Genomic DNA, 19,917 nt, shown 5'->3' with positions numbered 1-19,917 from the left:
AATTTAACACAAAACCGACAGCAAGGTACATTATGGTCAGGGCCTAGGCAAGGAATACAGTACAAATGAAAATCCTTATGAGGTATTTGCTTCCCACAAGTAATGCAATTATTAACTTTTACTGACATCGGTAAGGAGCAAGAAAAAGTTTCCCCAACGGGGTACTTAGCTTTTTAGTTGAAGACTTCGGTTCTGAAACTCGAAAACGAAAATTTCAGGAGTCAGCCAACCGGCACTTGCGAACTGATTCTGATTCGGGCACCGCGTGGCAAGAAAGACTGATGTAATGGTGTCGGCTGCATGTTTTATACCCCTGACGTCATGGAAGAAGAGACAGCAACCGACAAAGGACCCATGACTTTGTTAATCAGGCCGACTGAGGGCAACCTGCCAGCAGATTACCCAAATGTAATGACTGCAACAGTGAAACACGAAGAACATCTAGGTTTGTACAGACGTGTATTGAAAAGATATTTTATAAAGTGCTTCTGCTTAAAATGTAATCACTGCATGCCCTACTGGAATAGAACAGAAATGTACATGCACTATTGTAACTGTTTAAATGAATATACTTTAACAGTGGAAACTCGAATACAGGAGGTTAACTTCAGGAAAAATAGCTGAAATTAAATTACGTTATGGCTACGCAATAAAAGATATCTTTCAGTTTCAATGCAGTAAGGAGACACAATGTCTAAACTAGGAAACTTTCTCTATCATCTCTAATGTGAAATAATTAATAGTTTTGAAATGTGAAGGAATGTGATTGTTTTATGACTTCCAGCATCTCTAAGGGATCTGAGGTCTAGGTATTTTCACAGGAAGATGCTAAACACTGCTAGTTCCAGCAGTGAGGGTTTCACCTGGGATAGAGTCAGATGACAAGAAATGTCATTCTGCAAGCTATCTCAGCAGTAATATTTGAGATATCAACTTAAGAAGTCTCTTAGAGAGACACAGCATTCTGTATTTTGTCTTTGCCTGACAATACCTAGAAGATCACATCTGCCTTCCTCTGTAAGTGAGTTTTGAGGGTATAAGAACTCTCTTGGATACAGTGAGGAATATAGCAAAGCTTAGTTTACATATTTTTCTTTATTTATTTGAGGCTGCCCTGTGATACTGTTTTAAACATTTCCTGCGGGTCTGAACTCTGATGTCACTGCGAATATATATGTAGTAGTGTCTTGTTCTTTTATTATTTATTATTAAATATATTTAAACCTTTCATTGTGGCTGATTTGTATACAGATATTTAAGTTCTGAGAGCACTTGCATACTTATTTGGTGACACTGTGTAGGCCACTCCTAACAGCCTTGCTCTTGGTCAAACTACCATTTGTATTAATAGTAACATTTCACAGTAAGATTGGACACCCTTTGTTAAGGGCCTGAAAGTAGCTGATAAGGAGTTGGCTGGTGGCAGTGATAACTACCTTATATTCTGGGCAAAAGGGGGCATAGCTAGTACACCTGTGTCAGCCTTTCCCATGTGTGTGTGTGTGTGTGTAGGGTACATAAATCAAACCTTAAAGAGTGTGTGTGTCAGCTACTTGGGCAGGGACACGAAGCACTGGTTGGACAGAGAGGGTGGTAGAGGTCTTGGCTTGACAACTCAGTTGAGATCTCAACAATATAGCTGTGACAGTGGGGATATTGGGGAGAAAGAGGGAGAAACCAGTCCCAGACTGACTGTGGTATGTGTGTGCTAGTAAGGGAAACTGCACTTGATGCAGAGAGCTGCATCTGGAAATAGTGTGTGTGTACCTGTCATCATCTGAGTGTACATCCCCCAATGTTTCCAGTGGTGAGGATTGAGACTCCTTGATTATTGAGTCAGTGATGGGTTGTCCCATATATTGGTTGGCAGTGGTGAGATCACCACATCACATACTGGGATTCAGTGGTGTGGATATTGAACTCCTGTAGCCTGTAAACAGTGGTCAGTAAAGAAGGAATTTGTACTCTCAAGCAGCCACACAGTGAACATTCAGAGTTTCATATTATAATAGTTTTATTTATTTTTTGTTAGATTAATTAGTCAGTGAGAGCAGGCAAGGATGTCAGCAGAGGATTATGGCAAGATGATAAGGTGCCAGTTAGCTATGTGCCAAGCCAAAGGTCTGGTGCATGCCAACATGAATAAAGTAGAAATGATTGTAGCCTTAACCACAGCTGCATCACAGACCAGGAACCAGGAGGACAACCAGACTGGCCTTGTGGATGTACAACACTCAGAAAATGGACACTTCAACTTTGCCTCAGAAAACTTAAAATCCGTCTGGAGTTAAAGAGACTTGAACTGAAGGCTAAACGGTTAGAACTAGAATCAGCAGAGAGACTGCTGCATTTGGAGGCTGAAGAAAAGGAGAAATAAATGGCATTAGAATAAGCAAAGAGACTGAAATGTCTGGAAGCTAAAGAAAATGAGAAGCAGAGGCAACATGAAAAGGAGATGCTGACTCTTCACCAGTGCTGAAGGGTGTAACTAAACCCCATAAGCAACAAAGGTAAGAACATCTTTTTCTACAATTTACAGAGGGTAATAATTTTGATAGTTTTATTCACATGTCTGAAAGGGTATGTAAACAGTATAATGTTGACCATGGGCTGTGGGTACGGTTACTGACCCCCTTATTCCATGGTAAAGCTGTAACTGCTGTTTCTAAATTGTCTGATACTGACTGCTAATTACAATACTATTAAAATTTTTATTAGATTGTTTTAAGTTAACACCTGAAGCTTATACGAAAAAGTTTTGTGAGCATAGAAGCAAGGCAGATGAAAGTGTGTATGAATATATTGCTGAGTTAAGCACTTATTTTCATAGATGGATGAGTGGGTGTCAGGTCACCACTTTTGAAGGGTTGGCAGACCTTTTAGTGAGGGAACAAGCCCTTAGCACTTTGCCTGAGGACATGAGAATCTGGTTAGCTGATAGGGAATGTAATACCGCAAATGAGTTGGGGAAAAAGGGAGACCTATACCTAGCAAGCAGGGCATCACTGCACAGGAAAGGGATACCCAGTGCTGAACACAGGTCTAAGGGAACCCATGGTGGGCAGCCTAAACCACCCCAACAGAGTCAGTCAGTAACAGGGAACGCCACTACTTCAGGTACATGGCCAGGATCAAGGGTTAAATGTTTTAAATGCAACCAGTGGGGCCATGCAGCATATATGATGTCCACGGAGGCAAGGTGGGGAACAAAAGGTGAGAGAGCCAGTAAGTGGGAATAGCAGAATGCCAGCAGTAAGTTGTCTGCAACAAGGGTACCAAACTACCACAAGAGGTTACATCCTATCTTAGTAGATGAGAAAGAGGCCACTGCTAAGACAGACACAGCCTCTGACCTAACCACTGTGAAGCCTGAAATGGTTAAAGAGGAACACTACTTGCTTGGGCAGTCTACTTCAGTCAGAGCTTTAGGAGAGACACCATTCCAAATACCTTTGGTTAGGGTTCACCTTGACTGGGAGGGTGGAAAAGGAAGAAAGCAAGTAGGTGTGTTTGAGGATATCCCTGCAGATGTCCTGACAGAAATGATTTTGATAATGCAGTACCTTGTGTGCATGCAATGACACGCAGTCAGGCTTGGAGACAGTCATGTGGGTCTGGTAGCTTGGGTGGATCCAGACAGACTGCATGCTTAAAGCCAGGACTGATGAGGTGGTTACTTCAGAAAGGGAGCTACCCTGTACCAGTGAGACTATAAGTGAGCCACAGCTGCTTGTGGGTACTGATGTTCCCTTGGACAGAGTGGCTGCAAGGACAGAGGTGAGTAGTAGTAACCAGGCTGACAGTGAGGCACTGCTGTCAGAGGATACAAGACTTCCTGTGGAAGGGGAGCTGGGAAGGGTTACAAAGACAGAATTGAGACAGGCTCAGCTCTCAGACCCTGCATTACAAGGGTAGATGGAAGAAGCCAGGAGGTATCTGATTCTCAAGGAAAGGGGAATCTGTATGCTGGGACAAAGGGTTACTGTATAGAGAGTGAACCCCTGAAGGATGGCTAGAGGGTGAGAGAATACAGCAGTTGGTAGTGCCCACAGCCTACCATTTGGCACTCCTAGCCATAGCCCATGACACTCCCTTTGCAGGTCATATGGGCATAAAGTGTACCAAGAGATGTATTATGTAGAACTTGTATTGGCCTAGGATTTCCAGAGATACAACAGGGGACTGTAGGACCTGTGAGCAGTGCCAAAAAGTAGGCAAGGCAGGAGACAAGGTCAACGCTCCTTTGGTGCCTTTGCCTGTGACCAAGGAGCCATTTCAGAGGGTAGCTATGGATATTGTGGGGCCTCTGAGTACCCAAAGATCCACAGGGGAAACTATATCCTAGTGGTAATAGATTATGTTACCAGATACCCTGAGGAGGTGCCCTTGCCCTGCATTGAAGCAGAAAAGGTGGCAAATGTTTGTTAAAGATTTTCAGCAGGGTAGGTTTCCCAAAAGAAATACCGACTGACAGAGGTGGCAATTTCATGTCAGACCTGCTAGCTTGTCTGTGGAAGCACTATGGGATGAAGCACCTAAAGACCACCCCCTATCATCCCCAGACTAATAAAGTCTTTCGGCTTTTCCCAGATAATGGTCTTGTGGAAAGGAAAACTCTACACTAAAGACCATGCTACAGTCATTTGTAGACCAGTTTAAGAAGGAGTAGGATAAATATTTGCCCCATCTGTTTTCTTACAAAGAGGTTCCCCAAGAATCCACAGGTTTTTCACCAGTTGAGTTACTTTATGGGCATAGGGTGAGGGGACCTCTAGATTTGATTAGCGATGAGTGGGAGGGTGAATGTGAATTCCACAAGGAGTCCGTTGTGGCATATGTCCTAAACCTCAGGATAAGGCTCAAGGAACATGGGCTTGGCCCAGGAGAATCTGGCAGACACCCAACATCAGAATAAGGTCTGGTATGACAGGAAAGCTCGAGCCACAGTGTATGCTGTGAGGCAGCAGGTTATGGTTCTCATTCCTGTCAGACACAACAAGCTGCAGGCAGCTTGGGAGGGACCCTTCAAAGTGGTAAAGAAGGTCAGTGATGTTAACTACATGGTAGAACTGCTAGGCAGGAGTCAGGGACACAAGCTGTACCATGTTAACATACATTACCATGATAGGGAGGCCCTTGTGCTAAGTACTTGCAGTGGAAAGCAGGGGAGTCCGAGGGGGATCTATGGCTATAGGGAGCCAGCCAGAAAAATCCCAAATTACTATGGTGGAGTCTAGGGTTGCAGGCATATTATATGACAGTGCAGCACCATAGTGCAGTCAGCAATGCCAACACAGATGGGCTCTCAAGACAGGGTATGGGGTAATGTAATCCCAGACAGGCTCATCCCTCTCAAGCAATGCTTCTCAAGGGTCACTTGAAATACTAGCTTGAGTCTTCAATGGGGAAGAAGTGTGACGAAAGGAGATACTGGCAGCAAAGCTATCCGGAATTTTGAAAATAATCATATGTCATTTGTAAATATCAACATGATTCATATAACATGTTTGTGTTCCAACTGTATTAGAACTGTATGTCATGTGTATATCAAACTAGGCTTGTACAGTTGTGTGCTGAAAAGGTATTTTATAAAGTGCTTGTGCTTAAAATGTAACCACAGCATGTCCTACTGGAATAGGACAGCAATGTACATGCACTACTGTAACTGTTTAAATGCATATATTTTAACTGTGGAAACTTGAATACAGGAGGTTAACTTCAGAAAAACAGCTGAAATTAAATTACTTTATGGCTACGCAATAAAATATGATATCTTTCAGTTTCAATGCAGCAAGGAGATACAATGTCTAAAACTAAGGAGCTTTATGTATTGTCTCTAAGGTGAAATAATTACTAGTTCTGAAATGTGAAGGAATGGAATTGTTTTAGGACTTCCAGCACCTACCAAAGATCTGAGGTCTATGTATTTTCACAGAAATATGCTAAATACTGCTAGCTTCCAGCAGTGGGGGCTTCACCTTGGATAGAGTCAGATGACAAGAAGTGATGTCATTCTGCAAGCTATGCCAGCAGTAATATTTGAGATATTAATTTAAGAAGTTTCAAGAGAGAAACCGCATTCTGTTTACTGTCTTTGACCTGACAACACCTGGAAGATCCATTCACATCTGCCTTGTTCTGTAAGTAAGTTTTGAGGGTATAGTAACTCTCTTAGGTACAGTCAGGAATATAGCAAAGCTTAGTGTAGATATTTTTCTTTATTTATTTGAGACTGCCCTGCAATGTTGTTTTAAATATTTCCTGTGGTTTTGAATTCTGATGTCAATGTGAATCTATATTTATTATTGTCTTGTTCTTTTATTATTTATTATTAAATACATTTAAACCTTTCACTGTGGCTGATTTATGTAGAGATATTTATGTTCTGAGAGTGCCTGTGTATTTATTTGGTGACACTATGCAGGCTACTGCTAATAGCCTTGCTCTTGGTCAAACTACCATTTGCATTAATAGTAACATTACACAGTAAAATTGGACACCCTTTGTTATGGGTCTTAAAGTAGCTGATAAGGAATTGGCTGGTGGCAGTGATAACTACCTTGTAGTCGGGACAAAAGGGGGCATAACTAGGAAACCTGTGCCAAACATTCCCAGGTGTTTTTGTGTGTATAAATCAAACCTCAAATAGTGTGTGTGTGTCAGCTGCTTGGGCAGGGACAGGAAGCACTGGTTGGACAGAGAGGGTGTGCTGGACATCTTGGATTGGCCACTCAGTTGAGATCTCAACTCTATAGCTGTGCCAATGGGGAGGCTTACTGGGGATCTGGAAAAAGAGAGAGAAACCAGCTCTAAAGGGGAAATTGCACTTGATGCAGAGAGCTACATGTGGAAATACTGTGTGTATACCTGTCATCCTCTCAGTGTACGTCCCCACTATTGCCAATGGTGAGGATTGAGGCTCCTTGATTACTGGTTCAGTGGTGGGTCGTCACACATTTAATTTTTGAAAGCCAAGTAGCAGCACTTCTTTTTCTGTTTTATGTCTTATTAATTTTGTAACTCCACCAAATGTATTTTTGTGGAATTTACGAACGTATGTGTGTCTTGGTAGGTCCTCATGATTGCAAAGGTTAGTAATGCCTTTGACCTTATTAACAGTATCCTGTGCAGATTTATTTGGGTCACAGAGAACAGTACTTTGGACTTTTTTCATAAGTATGTCATTTACTGCATCAGTTTCCACTGGTAAAGTATAGGAAGGATGATTTACAGATGACTGAGTTTCATCTTACATTTAGATGAAAGATGATGATATCAAGACCCATGTTAACTATAAAACAGTATTGCCATGGCTGGGGAGCAGAAATATCCAAGGTTTGTCACTGTGACATCTAAGATAATGCCATCCCTAGTTGGATTCTATACTACTTGTTTCAAACTGCATTGATTAACAGTCGATTAATACTTGTGCATATTTACCTGATAATGAATAGTTTATCAAGTTAAAATATGGTTATTTAAAATTCACACAAGGTAAGTTTACATCCTGGAGTTTAGTAAAGAACTCCTTAAGCTCTGTAGGGGACTCAGTGTCTGGTATTATACTCAATATTACTACTTACTATGAACTACTTCTAGTGCTTAATGCTTGTTTCCTTGGCTTCTGGCTTTTACGTTTTATTTTATAAATACTGAGTTAACATAACCTATTCAACAGGACCTGCAAAAATGAAAGAGTGTGTACCCTAGAATTTCTGATAGGCATTCTGTATCTTTAAACTGGGTTTTAGTAACAGTACAGAGAGCAATACCTCCAAACAGAGGAAAGCTTCTGAATCATCCCATTTTATTGCTGAGACCTCTGATATTCAGCAAAGTCACCTTCTCCCTAGTTTCTGTTTTGTTTTCTTTATCTTTCATTCTTTTTGTGCTGAAATGTGAAAAGGTCTAAAAAAAAAAAAAAAAAGACTATGATGATGGAAAATTATTTCACATTTAGTACTTGTACCTCTCGGTAACAGAGTCAACATCATACAAAGCACTATTCTTTTCTATTAATGTATGTGTCCCTACACTTTAAGTGAACATTTATTAAAGTAAAAAAAAAACACTAACTGCACATCACTCGAGGTGACAGACAGCAAACCTCCTCTGTAAATCAAAAACACAAACAAAGGTATTTACAGTAGCAGATATTAAAAGCACTCTATAGTGTGTAAAACAGGCAATGAAGGAAAGGCAGGTTCCTAATTAAATTCCATGGGCTCCAACTGAAACCCTCTCCCTATTTTCCAATGAAGATACAGTGAAAGGGTGGCACAGTGCCATGGCTGAGAGTGTTGCCTCATAGCAAGAGGTTCCTCAGTTCAATTCTTGGCTGGGGTGCCTTCTGTGCCAAGTCTGCATGCCCTTCCTGTGTTTGTGTGGGTTTTCTCCAGGTGCTCTAGTTTCCTCCCATGTTCCAAAGACATGCAGTAGGTAGAATGGACACTCAAAACTGGCCATAGGTGTGACTGTGTGGTATGGAAGAAATAATGCGGCAGGGCTAGCCACCCAGCAGTGTAAACCTTGGCTCTAGATGATTGTCACTATTGCAGTGACACCCCAACCCCATGTTCAAAAATGGGGAAAGGAGGGTTGTGGGTGGATGGATATACTAAGAGGCTGCAGTACCTTAGAGAATTCTCTTTACTCCAAAGTATACTGATCCTGGAGTTGGTATATATAAGAAGGAGAGGTTTGGGGTGACTTAACCCCCCCCCCTGCAAACTGCTTTAATAATATTACACAGTGCTTCCAGATTCATTCATGTTGTATGATAATCACATTGTTTTCCATTGTTTCTGCTTTCACATACCCACTAGGCAGCCAAGAAAAGCAAGCATGCAACCAGAATTCGTAGGCTGATAACAGTGGTGACTAATGTAGAGCTGAATATACAATACCAGGAAAATCAGTGCTTGTTATTTTGGCACCCTTTTGCTTTTTCTGTACTTAACTTTATACACAGTTAACAACAAAATGAATATCACAAAAAAGTACTATTACATTCCAGGGTGAATAATACAAACCTGACAGGTTCAACACTAGAATTCTGAAGCAGGGTAATTAACTACAGCAGTGGTAGCACATATGGGAGGAGACAAAAGACACCAGCAGAAGCAGTTTAAAGATTTAATAAAAAGCATTTAAATGCTAAAGCATTCTAGTTATTCTTTTATGAAGTACGCACAGGCAACCTCAAAGAAACAAATTTCTGCAGCTTACAGGGATCCCTATACATTTACTACCAGCAGTAATGTCAAAAAGTTTGTCATCAATACAGTCATGCACAGATGTAAAACAGAACATTCTGCAAGCTGGACAGAAGAGACAGTTAGCGAAATAAAGTCCTGTTCTTATAAATCTTACATTTGCTGAATCATTCTACACTGCTAGAAAGGAGGAGTCTGGCCCACTGCACATTTTCTCATATGTTAGATGCTAAAACAATGAGTGAGAAGGTCACTGAAAAAACAATCAGTAAAACCAAAATGAAAATTCCAGCAAAGCTAAAACTTCCAATAAGTGACCTCCCAAACCTCTTGTATCAGAGGCACATGGGATATATGCAAATGAGCATTATGAACATCAGGTGGTTCAGCTAATTGGTGATTCTGAATGCCCATGATTTGTTTTGTCGTTTTACTGGACAATTTCAGGCCAATAAAGCCATACCCCACTAGCTGTGGATATGCATATTTCGGCCTTGTAATGACCTCGTCAGCACAGCACAAGCAGAGTGTTTGACTAAGCATTAGAAACACAGGGCAGTTATACCCAGTTATAACCAGAAGGTCACTGACAAACCAATCAGTAGATGCTAATTAGCTGCAATACCTGAGGTTCATAAGGCTCATTTGCATATATCCCATGTTCCTCTGATACAAGAGGTTTGGGATGTCACTTATTGGAAGTTCTAGCTTTGCTGGAATTTTCATTTTGTTTTTACTGATTGGGTTTTCAGTGACCTTCTCACTCATTGTTTAAGTTTGTTGTTTGGGATATTTTTGCAGTGACCCTAATGATAACGGACATCAGCTGGATATAACTGCCCTGTGTTTCTAATGCTTAGTCAAACACTCTGCTTGTGCTGTGCTGAAGAGGTCATAACAAGGCTGAAATATGCATATCCACAGCTAGTGGGGTTTGGCTTTATTGGCCTGAAATTGTTGAGTAAAACAACTAAACAAGTCATGGACATTCAGAATCTCCAATTAGCTGAAACACCTGATGTTCCTAAGGCTCATTTACATATATGCCATGTGCCTCTGATACAAGAGGTTTGGGATGCCACTTATTGGAAGTTCTAGCTTTGCTGGAATTTTCATATGTTAGGTGTTGGTAAGAACAGTGGTTCATAGGTTCATAGATTAGTACTAAGCTAACTGCCCTTGTGAGCCTTTTTAAGCCTAGCCAATTATCTCATGTGAGACTCAAACCCTGCACCTTGTGTTTGTAAGGCAAACACCTTAACCATTAGGCCACCCTCCCAACCCCTGCAATATATTTCATAAAGTATGTTGCTGGGAAAGGAACAGTCCAGATATAAATAGCAACTTATAGCTGTTCAAGGCAAAGTATTCTTATCTCATACAGTTTAGCTCTCTTATGGTACTCTCTAATCAGTTTTCATTTCTGTTTTTCATCAAACTTAAATTTAACAAAGACACAGTTTCAGTAATATATTGACTTAATAAAGTTAAATTTCTGCAGCAACACAACTTGATAACGTACAATTCTAAGACTAAATGTTTGCAGTGCTAACTTTAATTATAACAATTAAATGTTAGCTTTTTAACTAGAAGGTGAATTACTGCTGCAGAATCACATATATTCATACCAGGGTTGCCAGACATCCCTATTTGAGTGGGACTGTCCCAGGATCAGCAGCCCGATCCAGAGTCCCACATTGCCGGATAAAATCCTGGTGAAACAGCTTCCGGTTTGCTTCTTTTTAATTGGCCCGTATGCCAGTATATGAGCCAATAAAAAAAAAAAAAAAAAAATCGCAAAATAGAGCTACTTCTGTTGAATGAGGAACTACCTGATGTTCCACACTGAACAGAAGTAGCTCCGTTTTGCGATTTTTTTTTTGGTTGGCTCGTATGCTGGCATATGGGTCAATCAAAAATCGCCAAACATGGAGCTACTTGTGTTTAATGCGGAACTAAAGGTGTTCCACATTAAAGACCCCCCCCTTTTTTTTTTGGAGTCCCTACCTGCCGGATAAGAAATCTGGTATCCTTGATTCATACTCTGCTTATGAGGTGTTCAAGCCATATGTAGAGGCAATAGTGTGTGGACACCTACATCTCATCCTTTGTATCAAGCCATTCAAGCTCAGCATGAGTCTATATGACTTCCCCACATATTCAAATGACTTTATAATACAAACACAAAACAAAAAAAAAAAAAAATCAAAAGAAAAACACTTACAATTAATAAAGGATTTAGCAACAGAGTAGTTACACCTACAGTAGCTGTTCTGACAACTGTACCTTGTCTTACTTCAAAGATGGTAGCATACTGCTTAACAAAGTTCATCAGAACTCTTCCCAGTGTGAAAAAAGACAGTGCAATTCACCAAACTCAGTTATTAACTAGTAATTATACAGCCTGGATGCCGGCAAGTTAAACAATAAAGTATGAGAAAATCAACCAGAAAAGGAGGAAAAAAAAACTCTGGCTAGGAAGAAACTTGTAGATTTTCAGTAAAAATCAGTTCAAGTGTCAGCTTTGTTGCATGAGATGGCTTCCAAACATTTAGAGGAAAAAATAAATGAAATGCATTCAGAGCTGTTTAAAACAAGTGAAACACTGGAGAAATATATAAAGTCAAACAAAAGGTAGGAAAAAACAGAAGTAGCTTTTAACCAGTTAAATTGAACTAATAAAACTGCAAAATCAAAGGATGAAATGGAAAAAAAAGGACTGCTGAGCATGAGGCTTCTCAAGAAGAGCTGTTTAAATAACAGAGGAGTTAGAATACAGAGCATGCAAAGCAGAAGCATAGCTGGTTCAATTAGCCCCACCCTCAAAAAAAAAAAAACTTCACTATAATAAGCTGTAAGTGGCCAGCTTACTTATTAAAGTTAGATGTGCAAAGACATTATTTCTACTGGCATAGCAACCAGCTGGATGCATGACATGCCCCGCTCCACAACCCTAACCATACCAACTAGGTAGCCAGATGCAGGACATGCCCCGCCCCCCAGCCCTAGACATTCAGATCCCATTACTGTGCCCTGCCCCCAACCCTCCTTTAACAAAGTTTATTAAAAGAAAAAAAACATTTCTTCTTTTAAACTGTAGCCATAGCCGGCTTTAGGCACCAGCGAACCCTGTGGTCGCTGGGGGCCCCCTGTTCCTGGGGGGCCCCAACCACAGCAACTTATCTTATCTTGATATTTTGCAACAGGTCTGTCAAACCAACAAAACCTAGTATACCAGTCTTGTATACTTAAAAAACAGGTGTGTAATAACCGTTATTTATATCTCCTTTAAAATTCAAAGATATCTTTGATTGTAGTATCATTGTTTTATCAAGTAACAGGCTTCACATTTCAGTTACATATTTTCCCACTGACATAGTGCTTCTAACTTAGTTAAATCCTACTGATGGACATTCTGTATACTAAAACTAACAACGTAGCTAGCCTTAGATATCTGCAATACCCATGACTGCAGGGGGGCCCTTTAAGATGGCCCCCACAAAAGCTGCTGCTGGGTGGGTAAAAATGAGGAGAAAAAATGCACTAATTTCCTGATTACGATCTTTAACCCGAATGGGGCTGTGGTATGACCCTGTTAGGATAAAACTGATAATGAACATGAGCAAGGTAAGCACTAGAGAGATTAGTGGCCCAGACTGAATAATCTCAGTACAAACCTTGAATTTTAAGATGAGACAATGTTTTGAATCATCAGGGATGGTTTTCTCTTTCTGGGAGTTTTATAAATACTGTCAGAACACCAGATACTATAACTCTCAACATCTTTGCTGAAAAATTCAGCACAATGCCAAATATAATAACAGAATAAAGAATCAACATCAGGAACAATTTTTAAATATTAATCTAATACACTTAAAAAGTTAATAGAGCAACACCTTTTGCATCAACATGCATTTTTTTAGACAATAAGAAGTTCAAAACTCTGACGTCTGGACTTCTTGACTGTCAGTTGTCCTAAGTGATTTACCAGCAAATCAAAGTTTACAAAGGGTAGAGCAACATTATGAGCAAAATCAGGGAAGGTATGTGGAATCAGGGACAGTAACAGGTATGCATTACTCCTCAGTGAAGTAAATAAAAGAGAATTTACCCCTGTTGCTGTTTGATGACTACTCAACAGCAGTCATTGATCTGGTATGGCAATATCAGTGCTGCACAATGTATTGCAATTTGCTGAAATAAGTACAAAACTAGTACTGTTATGGCTTATGAATGTGTGTGTGTAAAAAATATCTCTGATTTTTATCCTTGCACACATCTAATAATGCTAGGACACATAACATTATTCATCTGGATTTCAGTAAAAAGTTAATCTAACACGTAATTATAATTCAAATGTAACGCAGAAAATATATATCACAGAACATTCAGACACTTAGATCTTCTAGGAGTCTGGTAGCCTCCAATACCCAGACTGTATAAATGGATACAGGGAGGCTCCCTTAATCATCCATGACTGTGTGGGGGCCTCACAAAACCTTTTGCTGGTTGGGGAAAAATTAAGCAAAAAAATGCATAAATTTTCTGATTATGCTGTTTAGCCAGAACAAGGCTGTGTCATGGCCCTGTAAGGATAAAGCTGATAATGGCCTCTGCTTTCAGCCACATCCATTCTAAAACCAGCCCTGCATAGGTATGTGTGTGTGTGTGTGTGTGTATACAGAAAGCAGCTGTAGGTTATGTAAGGGGAGGGCTGAGGATTGTGCGGTTATTACTTTAATTTTCATCACAATCAAACCTTAGTGGTGTAAGCAGCAGGTCCTTATAGCTTGCGTTTGGTCTGAGGTCAGTGCGGTCATTGTTTCTTTTACTTTTCTCACAGACCTCAGAGTTGTACATAGAGGGTTACTATAGCGTGTACTGTCTGGGAGCAGCACACAGTAGATTACTGTAATCATTATTTTATTCACTTTCCTCACAATCACACATCAGACATGTATACAAGTAGCTGTCTTTGAGGGTTGGGGGTGAGGAGTAATGTTATGTATGTGTATGTCAGCAGTCACTTGAAATACATGACTGTGGCCATTTGAACTTCTGCTTCCATCCCAGTCTATCACCAGAGGGATGCATAGACAGTGACAGTCTTTTATGGAGGGTTAGGAATGTAGGCAGTATTTCCAGATAGAACCTGCGTATCTTCACAATAATTGGGTTATAAGCTTATTATGCACTACTACTTTGTCTTAAGTCTTTGGCACAACTTATGTCTTCCTTGAAAGAAAAAAAATAAGACTGAAATTCTTTTCATACTCATGATTTCTGTTTAAGCCACAATTGGATTAAAAAGTCAGGAAATGCTCAGAAATGCATCCCTGAGCATCTATAATCCCTATAGCTTCTGGGTGGCACCAGCTTAATTGAGTTATTTCCTAAATGAATATTACTGTGATGTCTTCATCAGAAAAGGTGTGCTGAAAGGATGCTAGGAAAACTAAAGCTGAACAACACTGAATTTCTTCCCTTAATTATACTTTTTTTTTCAAACAATCTTTGGATGAAAAGGTTGTGTATAAAAAAAAAACTTTATAATGCCCTTCAGAGCATACAGAAAGTTATGGCCTCTATAAAAAGCTGAAGAGTAAGGCAAAATGTGAGAAAAGGAAGAAAAATGTAATGTGCACGGTATGGGGAGCCCAATATGGAGGAAAACAGAGGGGAGGATTGGAGGGTGTGTGTGTGGGGGGGGGGGGCTGGAACAGTAGACAGTGCCTAGGGTACCATTTCATTTAAGTACAGACCTGTACATACAGTTGTTGTAATGTACATACCTCTCAAGTGTACCTCATTACGAGGAATGTACCTCATTTGGGGTCTTAAAAAATTCACGTTCCTCAAAGTTCCTCATAGTTCCATATTGAAAGACTCTGTCACACATTCAGTGTTAGGATTTTTTTTTAAGTGAAATCCATTGTAAATAGAAATGAATCATATTAATTCAATAAAAGATCTTCTTTATAAGTAAAACCAGCATATTTTAAATCATCCTATGACCTTCCTAGTTGAAGCTGTTAGTAAGCCATTAGCATGTGTTTCACATTTTGCCCATTTGTTCCACATTATGATGGCTAGTGCTCCCCATTTTGGAGATGGAAGGTTGAGAGCTATGGTAATGTAATGTTGTTGCAACCAAATTCCAGTAGCTGTGATGCACCTTCGTAAGATGGGCCAACATAGTGTGGTACACAGGCCTGTCATAATACAAGTTCATTATAGCTGCAGTTCAGTCTATGTGTACTACTCCTAAAAATCTGCAGCATGAACTAAAAGGCTGCTTGGGAGGGGTGACAGTGACAGCATGATACTTAGACTGGAAAATCCTAAAGGCCCCCCACCTTCACATTTGCTGGGGGCCCCCAAAATGCTAACACCGGCCCTGACTGTAGCAATCTGCAAACAGTTGCTACTGCTTTTATACCCTGCCCGCACGAAGAGCTACAGCGCTCAGGTTTTAGGTTAAAAAATACTTTTGAACTGTAGCAAACTGTTTGCTACAATGCAGTAAGCACAGCTGTTACAGTTTAGACCACACAAGGAGCACTGCAGGGCTCAGCTTTGACTGCACATGCATTACCAGCTTTTAAGAGCTGGCATTACATTAAAGAGAGATCAGACTTGTCTGATTGCACTCCCAACACTTTGTGCCCAAGGCTGTTGCCCCTCTCACCTCATCCGAGCTATGCTACTGATACAAAGAAAACTTGAGATATTTTGCTGTATCGGAGCAACTGGAAAGAACAGACTGCATTATAAAATTAGACATAAGCAACTAGACCAGTGTTTCACAGCAGGATTTGCTAACAGAGACAAAACATTGTGTGTACGCTCCATATACGGCCATAAGAAAGCAGCAGAGACCAATATAAGTGCATATACAATCATACCAGCCAGAAAGGTGGTCCTGACAAAATTGTGACAGAAAAGTATTAAAATAGCTGTTGTAAAGATGGCCGAGTGGTCTAAGGCACTGTGTTATGGTCGCAGTCTTCTCTGGAGTAGGTTCACATCCCACTTCTGACAAACAATTTAGGGATTGCAAGTTGGCATAATGGTAAGATATTTACCCCACATACACAAGATACAGGGGGTTGATTCTCATGCTGGGATGCTTGGCTAGGTTTAAAAAGGCCTAGTAATCACCTATGAACCTATTAAAATTGGGTACGGCAGAGGGTTTGTGGAAAATGACTATTTGCTGTACGCCAGTCAGAACAGAGGCATTTATCCCAGCTATCACGGAATGTTGAGATGCAAGTATTAGATTTAAGCTGCATCTAGCTTTCTTTAGAATATTTTTTCTGGAGTATAAAAGGCATTTTTGGATACATTACAGGTTATGAGGGAAATAAAAGTTTAGCCAGCAAGTAGAAGGAGACTCTGCTTCTCATTCTTATGACAATAACAAAGCCCAAAGAGATAATTTACTCATAAAACTTTTCCATTGTTTCAAAGGAAAATGTTTGAGTGACAGAAAAAACAAAGGAATTGCCTAAAAGGATTAGGAATATCTTTGACATGGCTTCCCAGGCAGGAACAAATAGGCCACAGGGCTCTTGTCTAACATGTGGATGCCAAGCTCTCACCCTCAACAGAATGAATGGCCAGCTGGGAGGATGGAGAACAGCCATCAGGCAAGTCAAGGGGGGACAAAAACAAACACTAAGAAAGTAAAGAAGCAAGAAATAACTCCACATAAGAAAATCACTACTTTAAAATTTAAAAAATTAATCCTACAACCTGGGGTAAGCTTTCCCAGCAAGAAGGAGCTGAATAAACACAGGAAGAAGTGCAACCTTAATAGATTATGGCACATAAATCTTTTAGTTTTCAGATACAAAACTTAAGTTAAACCCTAAAACAAATGGCTAATGTATCATTATCATAGATCTTTTGTCAAATAGCAACTCTGGAATTCCTGAGGTGCAAAAACAAGAAGAGTGACACTAGAACAATTTGACAAAAGAGGGACACTTTTTTGGGGGGGACTGCACTCTAAAATGCTCATTGTACCTTTCTTGGTAGCATCATCCAGTTTCAGCTTAAAAGTCCATCGTCAAGTACAAATGTTTCAAAACTCTGACAAATTAGCTGCTGCCAGAAACAGTGAATGGTATCCCTTATACAATTCTCAGCTAATGTCAGTAATTCAACAGGCAGCACACTTGTCCTTGATGAGAGAAAAATCAGAAGGTTGTTGGTGTAATTTCCACAATAAGTACTTGGAATCATTTTCCAATACTGACACTGTAGTACAACCTGTGTGTGCAGCACAGCAAAAAATGTAAAAAATATGAATAAAGCAACACAAAACAAAATCCACAGTTTGCAATCAATATTTCATTAATAAGCAATGTTTTCAATATACTAGAACACAAGACAGCAGAAGTACAAATCTCAGACAATTTCAGTAAAGTGTACTGGACACTCATCACAAATTGTTCAACTCTCATGAAGTTAGGTGTGGTGAAGAACAATGGAGTATTAATGCTGTAAGTGTGTTATGTCTGGTGCACTACTCCATAGGCCTTCCCAACAAAAAGTCCTTTATTTTAAAGGGATTAACCTAGTAAACAAAACTGAATAATCACGCAAAGTGAGCTTGCAGCTCAGAAGTGCAGCCATGTACAAATGTGGCAAAAATTTCCTCTATTTGACACATGCTTGCACAGGTGTATGAGTAATTTCCACATCTTCTAGATCTTTTCTATAACAGGAAATACTCTCATTGCAATGAATAAAAACAGATTTGTCCCATTTGTAACTTAAGTTCTGCTATTCATTTTCCACCCTATAATATCAGTATTATGCTGACAATTTTTTTAACAAAAAGGTTCTTAAACTTTTACATTAGTGATACCTCCACACAAGTCTACTGTATTCCTTGGTGACCTCATCAGAGGGATTGTGTGGAGGGTTGCATCCATAGACATTAATGGACAGAACCTTGTGCAATGTGTATGTGTGCTGTGGTGCGTCCACTGAAGTATACGGATGCACCCCCACAATATTCCTACACTGATATCACCAAGGGTAAAGTTTACTGAACTTTTCAGTAATATCATGTAAAGGAAAACATTTGATAACTGTTTTCATTCAAAAATGACTAGAAGGAAAATGCAGCCTGGTACTGAAGGCACCACATGCCATGGCGCTTAAGGTAAGTACAAAGTGCAAAAGAAGACTTAAAAGTCACTTTACAGATTGGGACAGAAAAAGAGAGGAGTAAACCAACATCTGTCATAAGAAACCTCCTCCCCTCTATCAAGGATTTGATTTTTTTTTTTTTTTAGAATTTACTGACTTACTGGTAGGCTTGCCTTAAACCACAAGACAGTGAAAGACTTCCAACTTGACTGAAGTGGTAAAACAAGTTTTTTTTTTTTTTTTAACTAAACAACAATGCTGGTTCTTTTAAAATCTTGGAAGACCATTCTTTTACTAACATATGAAAAACTAAACAATAACTAATGAATCACAGACACACCAAAGGCAATACAAACACAATGCATGCATCTGCAAGCATTTTTACTACATTTATGGAAGACAATACAAACATGGCAAGTTTCCAAACACATTATCACACTGACGACAGCCTACATGATAGAAAATGAGTGCCACAAGAATATGCATCCACACAAGTATAAAACTGTAGCCTGAGAGCAAGTCAATATGGTCAACACATTACCACATATGGGTAGTAGTAGTGCTTGTCTTGTGCAATGCCCCTAAATATCAATGAGTTCTGTGGAGGTCACCATATCTGAATGCATATTTCAGCTTGTATGTCAGCTGGCAGCAAAACCTCTTAGTTCACTGTCGCACACCATTTTAAAATGCAAGAATGACAGAGCTTCTTAAATTTGCCAAACACCCTTATGCACAAGTCTACAGTTTAACAGATTACTCAGCACACCACTCAGATTGTTAAGAACATACCTCTGCATCTTGTCTCAGAAGCTGGTACGTGCTCCTTAACCTCTGCAGAGCTTTATGGCACAATGTCTTCTCTTGTAGGAGAAACTCAAGTAGGAGGACAAGCTGGTCGGAAAGAAGCTGAAACAAAAATAACATTATCAATGGGGAAAGCAATGCTTACCAAGTAAACACACTGCAGACAGTGAGTCTGGATTAAATCATCAAATTATGGTGTGTACGGTAGAAATATACACAGAACTCTGCAGCTGACCTTTAGCAAACCTCAAGATTTGTGCTCTCTACATTGTACAGGAAATTATTCTTCAGAGGTCAATGAAACCTTTTTTTTTCCCATAGCCATTCAGATCATTTTACTGTTAGTCAAGTAACATATGCACATTCATGCACACACAAACACAAAAACACAATCAAAATGGTATATCTCGACAAAATATTACCACTGTTCTGGAAACATAACTTTTGACAATACATAACCTAGTCATGGAATTAGAAAAATAAACAAAATTAAATCTGCATGACATGCTTAGTTTCCATAAACCCTACATGCTGAATATCTAAAATACATTCTCCCTCTCTGACTGTATTCTAAAATAGTTTTACTGGCAATAATTATGGATCTCTGTTCAACAGTATTAAGTGAATCCAGTGCCATGGTGTAGAGTGATAAAGGCCAAACTACAACCCAGTGAGGTGCTATCAAAGATATATAAAGTTAGAAAAGAAAGAAAAATGCTGGCAGTTAAGG

The 19,917-nt window shown here is 39.7% G+C and overlaps 1 protein-coding gene across 4 annotated transcripts in view; it reads right to left on the bottom strand.

Moving 5' to 3' along the window:
- LOC122791373 (aminopeptidase O (putative)) overlaps positions 1–19,917 on the bottom strand; it is a 2,634,672-nt gene that overhangs the window by 582,264 nt on the left and 2,032,491 nt on the right. For all 4 annotated transcript variants that reach the window (XM_044059088.1, XM_044059087.1, XM_044059089.1 and 1 more), the window contains one exon: positions 19,173–19,289. In XM_044059088.1, coding sequence (XP_043915023.1) covers positions 19,173–19,289 — 117 coding nt within the window. The remainder of the gene's footprint in view (positions 1–19,172; positions 19,290–19,917) is intronic.

Source organism: Protopterus annectens, chromosome 17.part0 (genome assembly GCF_019279795.1).
Source record: "Protopterus annectens isolate FY-2018-M chromosome 17.part0, PAN1.0, whole genome shotgun sequence".
NCBI lineage: Eukaryota > Metazoa > Chordata > Ceratodontiformes > Protopteridae > Protopterus > Protopterus annectens.
Note: the sequence above shows the minus strand (reverse complement) of the source record. Positions and strands in the feature narration are given on the sequence as shown.